The 13,832-nt window shown below is 44.4% G+C and overlaps 1 protein-coding gene across 7 annotated transcripts in view; it reads right to left on the reverse strand.

Annotated features, from left to right (window-relative positions):
• Positions 1-13,832, reverse strand: part of Spire1 (spire-type actin nucleation factor 1) — a 129,746-nt gene that overhangs the window by 83,922 nt on the left and 31,992 nt on the right. Inside the window, exon 1 of one of the 7 annotated variants that reach the window (XM_039096794.2) lies at positions 9,309-9,394. The exons of the other annotated variants lie outside the window; for them this stretch is intronic. Within the exon in view, the coding sequence (XP_038952722.1) occupies positions 9,309-9,350 (42 nt within the window). The 5' untranslated portion in view covers positions 9,351-9,394. Of the gene's footprint in view, positions 1-9,308; positions 9,395-13,832 lie in introns of those variants that run through there. 7 annotated transcript variants of the gene reach the window in all.

Genomic DNA, 13,832 nt, shown 5'->3' on the forward strand with positions numbered 1-13,832 from the left:
GCCTGCCCACGGGCCTACAGCATAGGCAGGCAATAGACTGCTGTTGCAAGAGCTTATCAGCCTGTGCCAAGGTCAGCCTGCAGCAGGAACCACCTCAATGTGCGAGTATGTGGTGGACAGAAGGAATGAAAGAAATGGGGTAGTTTGAGCACTATGAAGAGAGATGAACTGGAGACTCTAGGGTGAGAGGCGCAGGCTGTTTGGAGTGGCAACTCCGCTACCTGGGGTCATGATGAGGTCCCAGTCTAAGCTATGGCTGAGGACCGTGTCTGAGTTGGGGACAGATAGCCACTGGGGACCACTTGGATGTCCAGGGGCTGTGCAGAACTGGCCTTATCTGGGGTTAGGGATTTAGCTCAGTGGTAGAGCGCTTGCCTAGCAAGCTCAAGGCCCTGGGTTTGGTCCTCAGCTCTGGGGGGCAGGGGAGGGGGGATTGGCCTTACACCTCACTGGCTGCAGCACTTTGGAAAGCTGGCCCACCTCTCGCCAGCCACAGCACTAGAGAAAACAGGCCCTATGCCTTAACCAGGCAGCACAGGTACTGGCTTGGTGGCAGAGGCACAATTAACCTAGCCCCTTACCAACTCCGGCAGTTGGGAAAGCTACCCACATGGTCAGAGATATCCCTGCCCCTCACCAGCTGCAGTACTAGTCTGCAGGGATGCTGCGTGGGTGTGGGTGTGATGCCCTCCCCACCTCACCCCTCCCATCTACAGGCTGTCTGGAGAATTTGCCCTGGCATTATGAGATTGAGAGCAGGTGAGCTGGCCCTGCCCCTCACCTGGACAACAAACCAGTACAGCCTGGTGGTAGGGGCACAGGTGAGCCAGCCCTGAGGGTAAGAGCGTGGGAGAGTTGGCCCTGCCACTCCTCTGCCATTAGTCTTTGGAGAAGAGGCATGGGTGAGGTGGTGTGAGAGTGATGAGTCCCTGTCCCGGCCTCCCCACCCCCAGCAGTGGGAGAGCTAGTCCTAAGGGCAGGAGAGCAGGAGAGCTAGCCCTGCCCCCTCACAGGCTGCAGCACTCAGGAGAGCAGACCCTGCACCTCACCTGGTTAACAGAGGAGCTAGCCCTGAAGGTGAAGGCATGGGTGAGCCAGCCCCAAGGATATGAAAGCAGGAGAGCTGGTTCAAGTCCTCACAGGCTGCAACACATGGGAGAGTGGGCCTGACAGCAGCACAGTGGAGCTGGCCCTGGAGGTGTGGGTGCTGGTGAGGCGATCCCAAAGGCATGAAAGAGAGCTGACCCTGCCTCCTGCCAATGGCAGCATTGGGTTGGCCCACCCCTGTTTATCTGAAGTTGCAGGATCTCCATGACACAGGGCAACAAGATAACCTGGAGGAAGCCTGGTGACAATCTAATATTGATGGTGTCACAGAAGCCAGAGATCTTGAACCAGACCAATGACTAACTGCAAAGAACATTTGCGAGTGAAGATGTGTGGACAGAGGGATGCATTATGGGACGCACTGTGACATGCTACAGCTTTCACAATAAGATGCTGCCCATGCTTTTTTGTTTGTTTATTTGTGTTTTTTATTTTGTTGCAAGAGCAAAGAGTGGATATGAAGGGACAGGAGATGAGTGGGATTGGGGTGCATGATATAAAACAAAGAATCCACAAGTTAAAAAGATGTTATAATGCATACTAAACACAACGAGGTAAGTCTGTATAATATGATTAAGAAAGGAAGATTGTGGGGTTGGGGATTTAGCTCAGTGGTAGAGCGCTTGCCTAGGAAGCGCAAGGCCCTGGGTTCGGTCCCCAGCTCCGAAAAAAAGAACAAAAAAAAAAAAAAAGAAAGGAAGATTGTAAGTCAGCCAGCATAAAAAATTCACATAAAAAGAAAGCATATGACAAATATAAAGGCCTATAAGTCATTTAGCATTATCTCAGGAGAAGAGCCTTCCTATGCTGTGTATTGCTGTATTAGTTCCATTAAAGTATATAATTACACTCTGACACTGTGTCACCATAACTCTGTAACATTAAACTCTAAGTAGAGAACTTATTTATCCCTCAAAGAAAGAAATTTTCTTTTTTTTTTCTTTTTTTTTTGGGGGGGGGTTCTTTTTTTCGGAGCTGGGGACCGAACCCAGGGCCTTGCGCTTCCTAGGTAAGCGCTCTACCACTGAGCTAAATCCCCAGCCCCAGAAAGAAGTTTTCTTAAACTATCTCCATACTCCTTCCTTTGCCCAAGAACCACAGTTCTCAAGCCAGGCTGTCAGGTCACCTTAACATTCCTTGGAAGGAATGAATTGTGAGCCCACAAGAGCAAGAATGATGACCTTAGTCACAGAACACCTGAATTAATAAAGACAATTCTTTAAATAAAAAAAAATCTTCTCAGTACAGTATATGCTACAGTCTTAGCAAGAGATGACAAAACAAGTTGAGAAATAATGTCACATTCTATATGCCCAAGACTCTCTCTAGTTTAAAAGCCAGTTTACCATGTGTGCTGAAAGCAGCATAGGGCTCCATCTTCGAGAGGAATTTGGTAAAATTTGGTAATATCTGTTCTTAGTTTTTAGCCTGTGCCTCAGCTAGAAAGTTACATTGCATGAAAGTTGAGAAAAATATCTATTTTAGGGCTGGAGAGATGGCTCAGCAATCAAGAGCTCCGGTTGCTCTTCCAGAGGTCCTGAGTTCAAGTCCCAGCAACCACATGGTGGCTCATAACCATCTGTAATGGGATCTGATGCCCTCTTCTGGTGTGTCTGAAGATAGTGACAGTGTACTCACATACATAAAATAAATCTTACAGGGGTTGGGGATTTAGCTCAGTGGTAGAGTGCTTGCCTAGCAAGTGCAAAGCCCTGGGTTTGGTCCTCAGCTCCAAAATAAATAAATAAATAAATAAATCTTACAAAAATTGATATTTTAAACTTTAATTTAAAGGTATTTAAAGGTGAGAGGCTGTTAAAAGCATCAATATCTGAAAAATCTATTCTTTTTTTTTTTTTTTTTTTGAGACAGGGTTTCTCTGTATAGCCTTGGCTATTCTGGAACTCACTCTGTAGACCAGGCTGCCCTTGAACTCACCTCTTCTGCCTGCCTCTGACTAACTAAGTGCTGGGATTAAAGGCCTGCACCACTATTACCTAGTTAATGAAAATGTATTATTAGGAAAAAAAAGTGCAACTTTATCTGCACATATGCCAGCATCTGCATCAATATCAATATAACACTGCAGGTCCTCACTATCCTTCTACCAAGTAGACATGACTGTTACCCTAACTCTTCCTGATTAAGAAACTGAAGCAAAGCTAGGCTTGTGGTACACCCCTTTAATCCCAGGACGACTGGGGAGACAGAAGCAGGTGCATTGCTGAGGTAAGACCAGTCTGGTCAGTCTCAGGACAGCTAGGGCTACATAGAGAAGCCCTGTTGAAGAAAACATCAGAGAAGAGGAGGACTGGGGGAGGAGGAGAAGGAGACGAGTTCAATATCTAATATCTAAGTCCCCTGGGACTGGGTGTGATCTCCAACTCACTCTTCTGCCCTCTGCTCTCACCCCACACAGTGGCTTAACTCACAACACACACACACACACACACACACACACACACAGACACACACACAGACATGCACACGCAGACACAGACACACACAGTAACAATAGTTACATATATATATATGTATATATATATATTTTTTAAATTGAAGCAGAGCCCAAGATATGGCTCAGCAGGTGAGACACCTGTAACCAAATCCAACAACCTGAGTTATACGTTACAGTCCCACACAGTGAAAGAACTGACTCAATCCAACAAGTTGTCCTCTGACCTCTACACATGCGTCTATCACGTGTGCTATATACATACACATGTCCACTAAACAAATATCTTATTAAAATCAAAAACCAAAACAAACAAACAAACAAACAAACAGCCAACGAAGAAGAAAGGGAAGGCTGAGGCAGTGGAGCAGAAGCTCTGAAGGAACTCTCCCCACTTCCTGCCGCCTGGAATCCACAGTGCAGACCTGGGGCCTCACAGTGCAGCCAGTGACGCCACATTTGAGAACCACTGCTTTAAGAAAGAGCTGCTGCCCACTTCCTTCAGTATCAGGGAGAATCCAAGTCAGTGTAAGTCTCAGGTTTTACCTTGTATACCTTAGAGGTTAATTTAAGACACAACCAGCATTTATGCACATTAATCACATGCCATGCCAGCACTCACTGTACTTACACAACCACAGGCTAAGACCTTCCACTTGTTCACTGCCCTCCTTTCCCAGAACACTGCGACCTTTAACAGTTAGCTGTTTTCCAATCCCTCATCCCTGTTTCCCACACACAATGACTGGTCTACTTTCTGTCTAGAGATGAACAACTCTGGACATAATACAAATGCAACCATACGACACATGGTAAACAGCCACTCTCACCTAGAACGTTCCACTTACATTATGCTCTATTTGGATTTCACATCTGTTTATCCTCAAATAACATCCCATTGTATGATTATACCTCATTTTAGTCATTATCAGTTGATGGCTATTGTTATTTCTAAAATTGACTTATTTTAATATAAAGCAAAAAACTACATTCCTATTCTTTAAAAATAAATACATGAATGCACTTAATCTGCTCATTATACCAAACCTTTTGTGGTTGTTATTCCGAGACAGGGTTTCTTTGTGTGGCTCAGGCTGTCCTGGAACTCATAGGATTAGGATTCAACTGCTTCTGCCTCCCAAGTGCTGGATTAAAGGCATGAACCACCATGCCAGGCCCTCATATGTTAAATTATATTTATCATAGAAATAAATATGGTGTGTTAGGGGCTGCAGCAATGGCTCAGTGGTTAAGAACACTTCTGCTCTTACAAGGGACTTGGTTTGGTTCCCAGCACCTACATATATACATATAAATACATAAATACATATATATTTACTTATTATATATGGTACACATACATACACATGGGGAAAATCACTCATATAAATAAAAATAAATATGTTAAATGATATACTATTTACAGTTGACAGTAAACTTTTACATGATATTTGGTTATACCAAAACCAAACACGACCCCATACCATGTTAGCGCTGTTGGGGTCTATTCACACTGTTAAGCCAAATTTTGTTTCTGGCAAAAACAGCTATTAATTCTGACTCTGCTGTCAGAAGTTACAGCTTCAAAAGTTATGCTGGAAAATTCCGGACTTCACTTTCCAGTTCACAATTGCTTTCCTTGTTTCACTTTAAAAAAAAAAAAAATCCTCAATGGACTTGCTCCAGTCTGCTTCACAAACCCTGTTTCTTTCTGTCCCTTTCTTCCGTTTCTACTGACCTACTAACTGTCCTTGGAGGACAGTTACACAAGCTCTCTCAGCAAATGTAAGCAACTCTTACTAAAAACTCTGGAAAACTACTCTCTCTCTCTGTTTCTGGAGTTTTTAAAAATTAAACTGTGTATTTAAAACTTTATTCCTGGTTCAACTTAAATGTTCTAGTAACTGTCAGACTTCAGGGCACAAACCTCTTTCCTCTGTGATCAAGGTCAAGTCTGTTTTGATCACCTTGTGTACTCAGCACAGAGCACAGATCTGAGAGTTATTCATATGTGCAGATAAGTTAATATACATAAAAGGAGACTGTGAAAGAAAGAAATACAACTTAAACGAGATTTTCCAATCAACTGACATCTACTGAACTATGCTGTGTAAGGTCTTATGTTAACTATTTTCACTCTTATACTAGCATTTTTAACAGGCATTATGCATATTAACCTACACCCTTCCAATTTTAGAGACTCACAAATTGGGGTTAAGGAACATGAGAGATTTAAGTAAGCAGTGGCGCTAGATCCACTTCCCTCAGAGGCCATAAACTCCAGAGTGCTGTACCACTCTATTCACATACAGTCAAAGTCAGTGAGGGAAAAGAGAACCCTGACCTTGGACCACCCTGCCCAGGGACTGGGAGAGGAGGTGTGCAGCCCTGTTGGGGTGTGAGATCAGGTGTATTCTTACCACAATCTCTCTTCAAACACACACAAGCATTAGCAAGACAGAAAGGGTACAAAACCCAGATACTTAGGTAAAAGTTGCTCTTAGGTAAACCAACCTGTTCTAAGCAGTTTATAGATCATCACTTCTAAAAAAACCTTTTGTGCCAAGTTGAGAAAACAAACAAGGCCCAGCCTGAGGAGAAACAGGACAAGGACAGATGGACACACAGCAGCGGGCTCCTTCTAGTCTAATCCAGTGACAGCAACCACCTCTGCCATCTTATGAAAACAAGGAAGTGGGGACCTAATGCTGTGAAAGACAAAATTACCTTTTGCTACATGGAGGGCAGTTCAATGTAACAATATGTTAACAAAATAAGTATTTTCGGGGTTGGGGATTTAGCTCAGTGGTAGAGCGCTTGCCTAGCAAGCGCAAGGCCCTGGGTTCAGTCCCCAGCTCCGAAAAATAGAAAAAAAAAAATAAGTATTTTCCCACTAGCTGTTCACATACACTGTATCGGCATGAAGGAGACACTGATGAAGAACTGCGAGCTTATACTAGCTGGCAGGTGAGGACATTTTTAACCAGTAGCTGAATAACCAAACATGCCAACTGCTGAATAGAGTAAGCTGGAAAGTTTTCTTCTGATGTGATCTGTAGACTAGGAATTAATGTTCCTCATAAAGATAAAAAGCATTCCAGTGTCAGGACACAGCAGATCATTTAAACTGGAAGGAGCACAAAGCTGGCATGGGCCCCATGTCCACCACACAGCCCTCAAGCCTCCAGGGAAAGGGCAGCATGAGGGGACGAAACACAGAAAGGACATGAGTGTGAGGGTCCCCAGAGGGTCCCTAAGGATGCTACCCTCATGGGGGAAGGGATGTTGCAGAAGTCCCCAGACCAGCATGGCCTAGCAGGACAGCTCTTCCGAGTCAGGGGCGTTCTAAACCTGCTTTTCTGTGAAATGGATTTCTTTATGAGTCTTTACTTCTTCATGAGCTCCCTGGAGTACTTGATGCCTACAAGTACTACAAGCATGTTGCTGTTTTTATACAGATGAGCGAAATCTGTGAGGATGATATTATTAACTCAGTACTGTAGGGCCAGCCAGTGAGTGACACACCAGTGAACCCAAGGAAAAAATCCTGCTCTCTACAATCTGTGTTCTCATAGGGAAAAGACTAGATACCTTGTGAAGAGAACAGCATTTCAAGACAGCATTGGAAAATTTTAAATAGTCAATAGATAGTTCATACCCCACGACTTAACAAGGAGCAAATTAAGCTGGGTAAGGGGTAGTTGGCACTAAACAATCTCAGAACGAATGACGCAGGAGCCAGTACAAAGGCTCAGACAGAAGGTGCCTGGAATGTTTTTATCACATTCAAAGGTAGCCAGTGTGTGCAAAGGAAATGAACAGGAGCTGAGAAGCCTGGTTCTCCATCAGTGGAAGCCTGGTACTCAATCCTGTAAGCACTCTTACAGAAGGAGAATGGGAGCCCCTGAAAAGCCCGCAGAGTGACAGGAAGGAGGCATGGTAACAGCCTGGCTTTGAACTGCAGGGAGGGAATGAGGGGTGAGATGGCAAGTGCCAACTGCAACTCAAGAGTAAATATTTAGAAGAGGGCATTATCCCAGTTTTCATTTGCATATTTCTTCTTTTGATAACAAAACTGATAGTTGAAACACCAAAAATCTTTTTGTATGTTTGAACAACAGAAAAAATATTCAAAGAACATGCCTTTTGTTCACAGAAGGTAAAAAGAGGTTAAATGACTTGCTCAAAATCCACACACATAGCCCAGGGTAAACGACATCATGAGTTTGCAGACTCCAGGCCCAGCCTCCCTTCCACTGTATCTTCTCTGTCAAGAGGTGCTGTCCACCTTATATAGCAGAGGCTCCCAGTCTGCTTCTAACTCATAGAGCTGCCAACACGAAGGATCTCTTTATGGCAATAACTGCAAATCTAACATGGTTCCTCAAGGTGTCTTACAGTTGCACTGCACCTTGTCAGAATCCTTGTCAGAATCGATACCCTTTAGTGACAATGCAACTGCTCCTTAGTTTGTGAGAGTGTGTAGAGGTTTAAATGAAAAACTATTCCCACAGCTCATGCATTTGCATACTTGGCCCCCAGCTGGTAGCAGCATTTAGGGGGGCTGTCCAGCCTTGAGGAGGTGGAGCCTTGCTGAAGGAGTCCGTCACGGAGAACATCGTGCTCCTGCTCCCACACCTTCCCCACCATTATGGACAGCCAGCCCTCTGGAGCCAAAATACATTTTTAAGTTGCTTTTGGTCATGCTATTCTCTCTCTCTCTCTCTCTCTCTCTCTCTCTCTCTCTCTCTCTCTCTCTCTCTCACACACACACACACACAGAGCATAATTACCACAGCACTGAAGTTTAATAACCTCGTCCTATCCAGCAGCTGGATCGTCCATCTCTACCATCAAAGCAAAGATCAGGAGGTTCTGAGTTAGGTGAAAAATTTGGTTACAAACCAGTATTGTTCATATGCACTATAATTCTTATTATAATCCACAAGAAAAAGCAGGTAAGAAACTATTAAATGCTAAATGTTTAGTTACTACAGAGTGGAAGTGGAGGTGATGGGGTGTTTGGGGCTTATTTTCTAGCCATTCCATTTTTTACTGTAAAACTTATATAAACAAAGCCTGATACACGCCTTTAATCTCAGCACTCAGGAGGCAGAGGCAAGTAGATCTCTTTAAAGTCGAGGCCAGCCTGGTCTACATATCAAGTTCTAGGCCTACCAGGCTTGGATAGTGGGACACTGTCTCAAAAAGAAAAAAAAAAAAGTAAGTAAGCCAAAATAAACTAGAATCCTTTTTATGTGTTAAGTAATATTAAATAAAACTACATATCGCTCACCTGTCCCAGAGCCAGACAGACTAGGGACAGCGAAGCGTGCACAGGTGCTCCTGCTGTAATCCGAGCTCTCTGAAGGTGGAGGCAGGAAGCTCAGGAGTTTACAGCCAGCTCGGGCTGTCTCTGTCTCGGGAAAGGCTAGGCTTCCTGAGAGCTTTTCTCAACCTTCCCTCTTCGCACACAAAGTTGTGCTGTGGTTTTTAAACAACTCTGCAACTACTTTTCAATAAAGGCCTCCTTCACCACACACTGAAGTATGGATATGAAGACCGATGAAGCAGTCCTTGACCTTAAAAAGCTCAGTAAAGTGACAGATACACAGGTAAATACAAAGTGTGACCTGGAGGGCCAGGAAGACAGTTCAGCTAGGAAAGCGCTTGCCACAAAAAGCACAAGGACATGAATTTGATTCCTGGCACACACATTTAAAAAATACAGCATGGTGGTACACACTTGTAATCCCAGCATGGAAGAAGCCAGGAGCCAGATCCTCATTGCTCACGGGCAGGCTTGCAATCACCATCCCTCAGGTCCCAGAGAGAGACTGTCAAAAACAAGGTAGAAAGCTCCTGAGGAAAATACCAACCTCTGGCCTCCACACAGAAATGTACACGTGTGCAACTACACACACACACACACACACACACACACACACACACACACACACACACACACACACACACACGGGGGTGAGGGGAGAAGAGAAGAGACTGTCTGGCTTAGAGAGGTAACTGTGGAGTCCTGAGGTCAGAGGCTACTGTCATTGGAGAAGCCTGTCCTTGCTATCTTCCTCAGGTACCTCAGGGAGTCACCTTTATCCCACATCACCTTGACCTATTTGCACCTGAAGAAAGTTAGGGAGAGGGCTGGAAGAGACACTGTACCAATTACATGAACCAGAACTACAATGTAGTATTGATATACGCTCCTGCCTTACAAGGAGCCATTGTTGGGAGGACACAATGGCCAGACCAAGAGTGTCCTTATCTCTCTCAGCTCCCACTCTCGAGTTCTGGGTTGCCAAAACAGGTGTGCACTTGCGTCTGGCTACAAGAGGACAGTTTTCAAGTAAATTCAAAGAGCTCAGAAAAACAAACTGCCTGGGGTGCCCACCCTTAGGAGGGAACTTAATAAAAAAAGAGTGACTTCAAGGAAAGCCAAGGAAGGTAGCTAGCACTTTCTCTGTCCCATGTGTCCAATAAAGCAGGAACCTCCTGTCTCCACTTTACTCTTAGCTCTAACGCCTTTCCAAAAGCACTATGATCTCAGTTTTCATTGGTCTTCTTGTGTCACAGCTGTTTTTCTCTTTTATAATTCTACTTCCAATTCTTTTAAAGATTTATTTATTTGTTGTATTTAAGTACACTGTAGCTGTCTTTAGACACACCAGACGAGGGCATCAGATCCCATTACAGATGGTTGTGACCCACCATGTGGGTGCTGCGAACTGAACTCGAGATCTCTGGAAGAGCAGTTAGTGCTCTTAACCCCTGAGCCATCTCTCTAGCCCCCTATTTCCAATTCTTAAAAATATACAGTAATATATACATAATTGCACACAAAAGTCAAATCACCAAGTATTAAAATTTTACTGTATAGAAATCCAGAAGAAATCCTTCTCTACAAAGTGTGAGGGAGAGTATTTTGAGTAATCAACAGAAACCACTGTGATTTGCTTGTGACAGATATTCATGTAAGATTTCATTAGCGGAAATTTGTAGCTTACATAAAATTGCATATATTCCCAGACAATATGGTTTTGTTCATATTTGAATAACCTTAATATTTAAAATAACAGATAACATACACAGAATTGAGAGACAGAACATTTCTCATTAATTCCCTAACAACAGACTCCATGTTCCTTAAGAAGTCATTGTAAGCTAGGAAACATAGCTCAGTTGGCAGTGTTTTCCCAGTGTGCACCAGGTTCTAGGTGTGACCCAGAGCATAAGCTGAGCAGGATGGTGCACACTTGTAACTCACTGTGATGGTTTGTATGTACTCAGCCCAGGGAGTAGCACAATTAGAGGGTGTGGCCCTGTTGGAGTAGGTGTGTCACTGTGGGTGTGGGCTATAACACTCTCATCCTAGCTGCCTGGAAGCAAGTTTTCTGCTAGCAGCCTTCAGATGAAGATGTGGGACTCTCAACTCCTCCTGCACCATGCCTTCCTGGATGCTGCCATGTTCCCACCTTGATCATAATGGACCGAATCTCTGAACCTGTAAGCCAGCCCCACTTAAATGTTGTCCTTACAAGAGTTGCCTTGGTCATGGTGTCTCTTCACAGCAGTACAATGCTAACTAAGACACCCACCACTTGGGAAGTAGAGACAGAAGGATCAGAATTTCAAGATTATCCCACTGCAAATTAAGAGGCTGGCCTGGGATATACAAGGTCCTGTCTCAAAATACATGCTCACTGCAGATGTGAGCCATTCAGGACGCTACTGACCTCACTGTAAGAATAAGCTAGCCCCGCTCCAATCTCCATAGCCCCGGGGCACTCACAGTTACATCTCCCGACATAGCTATGTATGCAGGGCCTTTTACAGATCCTGAGCACCCCTTACTCAAACTTGGTTATTGCTTCATTTCCCACCAGCCAGTCCTGCCTTCTGGGCTCCAGAGGCAATAACACAGAAGGGAAGGCTGTGCCTGCCGTGAGCAGTGATGGCGCTGCCTTAGCCCACAGACAGACACTGAAGACTCCTGAAGACAGGCAGGAGCTAGAGCAGCTTTCCAACGCTACAATGGTACAACTAAGGCAAGGCCACTTCTGTGTGTCTGTGCCTCTCTGCTCTACATTTGTTAAATGATTGTCTTATCTCAAGTCCCCAAAACAAAACTGACTGCCTCAAAGACATGTTTGGCAGGAGGACAAGAAATGCCCAGTAACAATTTGCTGAGAATGATAAACCAACAGCTTCAACTCTGGTTTCTCTTGTACTCAAGGTGCTCAAAAAGCAAAGTAGGTAAGCTTTCCCACTGCCTTTTCAGAGCCTCTCGGAGACCTGAGACAGCTGAGTTAAGTTTCCTGACAGCACTTTCCAAGAAGTCTGTGATAGCTAACACTGGTTGTCTACTTGACACACCAGGAAGAGGAAAGGCAATTGAGGAACTGCCTGTCAGACTGGCGTGTAGGCATGTCTGTGACCCAGTACACGGTGGGTGGTACCATCCCTACGCAACAGGGTTTGGGCTTTTTAGGAAGCAGAACACAAGCCTGAGAGCAAGCCAGTATGTAAGCCGTCTCCTCCATGGTCTCTGCTTCAGTTCTTGTCTGCATGTTCTTCTTTGAGCTCCTGGCCTGGACTTTACATTATAAGCAAACTAAACCCTTTCCTCCCCAAGTTGCTTTGTGCCAGTGTTATTACAATAGAAAGCAACCTAGGACAGTGTCTAACTAAATATGCAGGGTGAAGGCAGGAAGAAGAATGGAATGCAGTCGCTCTCTTGCCCACACTAGTGCATAGCTGGGTGTGTAGGCCCTGCCCAGTCGCATCTACCAGGGACTCTATGAAGCCGGATGAGGGGTGGGTGCAGAGACAACTGGCCTGTGCTGGTGCCTGCAGGCCGAGGCCAGCCCAGAGTCTGAATACTTTGCATTTTTAAACTAGAGACTAGACTGAGTCAACCCAGGAAAGGGTATTAGATCACAAGCATTTCAAGATTCTGAAACAGTTGTGGAAACTCAGTAATAACCGTGACATTTACTTTCGGGTTTTCTGGTACTTGCCTGGCATGGCTGTGTCGTTCCATGGCTGTGCCACTCTAACTGTATAAAACCCTCTTATTTAACTAGCTTAGCTGCGGGTGGCCACACTGAGCCACCTCATAGGCCTGTGATTATATCTTAAGCTAAACTAGACATATCCATAATATTCATATACAGACATGTGATAAGGTATCTGAAATCTAGAATTGATTTCAAAGTATTTCAAAAGCCAGTCATTTTGTGAATCTTCCCCAAGCTCCAGGCAGTGTTTTACCTCTAAGAACTCCCTCATAGAAGACACAAAGGCCAATGACATTTAACGACCACAGAAAGAAAGGGAAGGGCTGTCCCCTCATCCTGCTCTCAGACTGCATTTGTCTCAGTCTATGTGCATCCTGAAGCACCACTTACAGGTTTTTAGTAACAAACTTTACCAACCAAATTCACCAATAATGCAGGAAAGCTTTCAGTGTTAGCGGTAACACTCATGTTAGTGATTTCAGTGTTCGCAGTAATACTCATGTTAATGATTTCTTTGTACTAGTTTTGAAACTTTTCTGTGAGTCGTGGTTTATATCAAAAGGAAGACTTTCAAACTCTTAAACCAACTCAAATGACTCAAGGAGAAAGGGGGTGGCTCTAAGGATTGCTCGCACGTGGCAGAGGAAGTGCTTTGGGCTTAGAGCTGGGACTAACAGGTCAGCATTGACGGTGCCAGCCCCAAGTGACTCTCTAGACTCCCAACTTCCAGGACAGCTTCCTTGTTCCTCAGGTCAGTCGGGGAAACTTTATTTTAATATTATTTTAAACTTTCAGAAACACCCTAAAAGTAGTCCTTAAGAATTTCTATTTATCTTTTACCAGATTTATCAATAGTTAAGCATCTGCCTCATCTGCGGTGCCATTCTTCCCTCCCTACCTCTCTCAGACCTGAGAGTGAAGCACACTTACTGCCCACCTCAATTCCAAGCGATGTAGAATTCTATTTTCTAAACTAAGGGCATACTGCAGATGACCACTGCACAATTATCTGTATCAGGAAAATTATTGCCTATACGACATAATGCAAAAACATACTAAACTGTCAACTGTCACTCCTCGGTACTGTGTCCCTAACCAGTACCACCAGCTGTAGTTGTCATTAAGTCTCTTTAGCCTCCTTTAACCCAGAACGGTTCCTGAGTTTTGTCTTTGTAGTATGGCAGCTGAGGAGTACAGTCTACACAGAGCTCCTAAGGTATTTGTCTGTATCATGTCGC

This window comes from Rattus norvegicus, chromosome 18 (genome assembly GCF_036323735.1).
Source record: "Rattus norvegicus strain BN/NHsdMcwi chromosome 18, GRCr8, whole genome shotgun sequence".
NCBI lineage: Eukaryota > Metazoa > Chordata > Mammalia > Rodentia > Muridae > Rattus > Rattus norvegicus.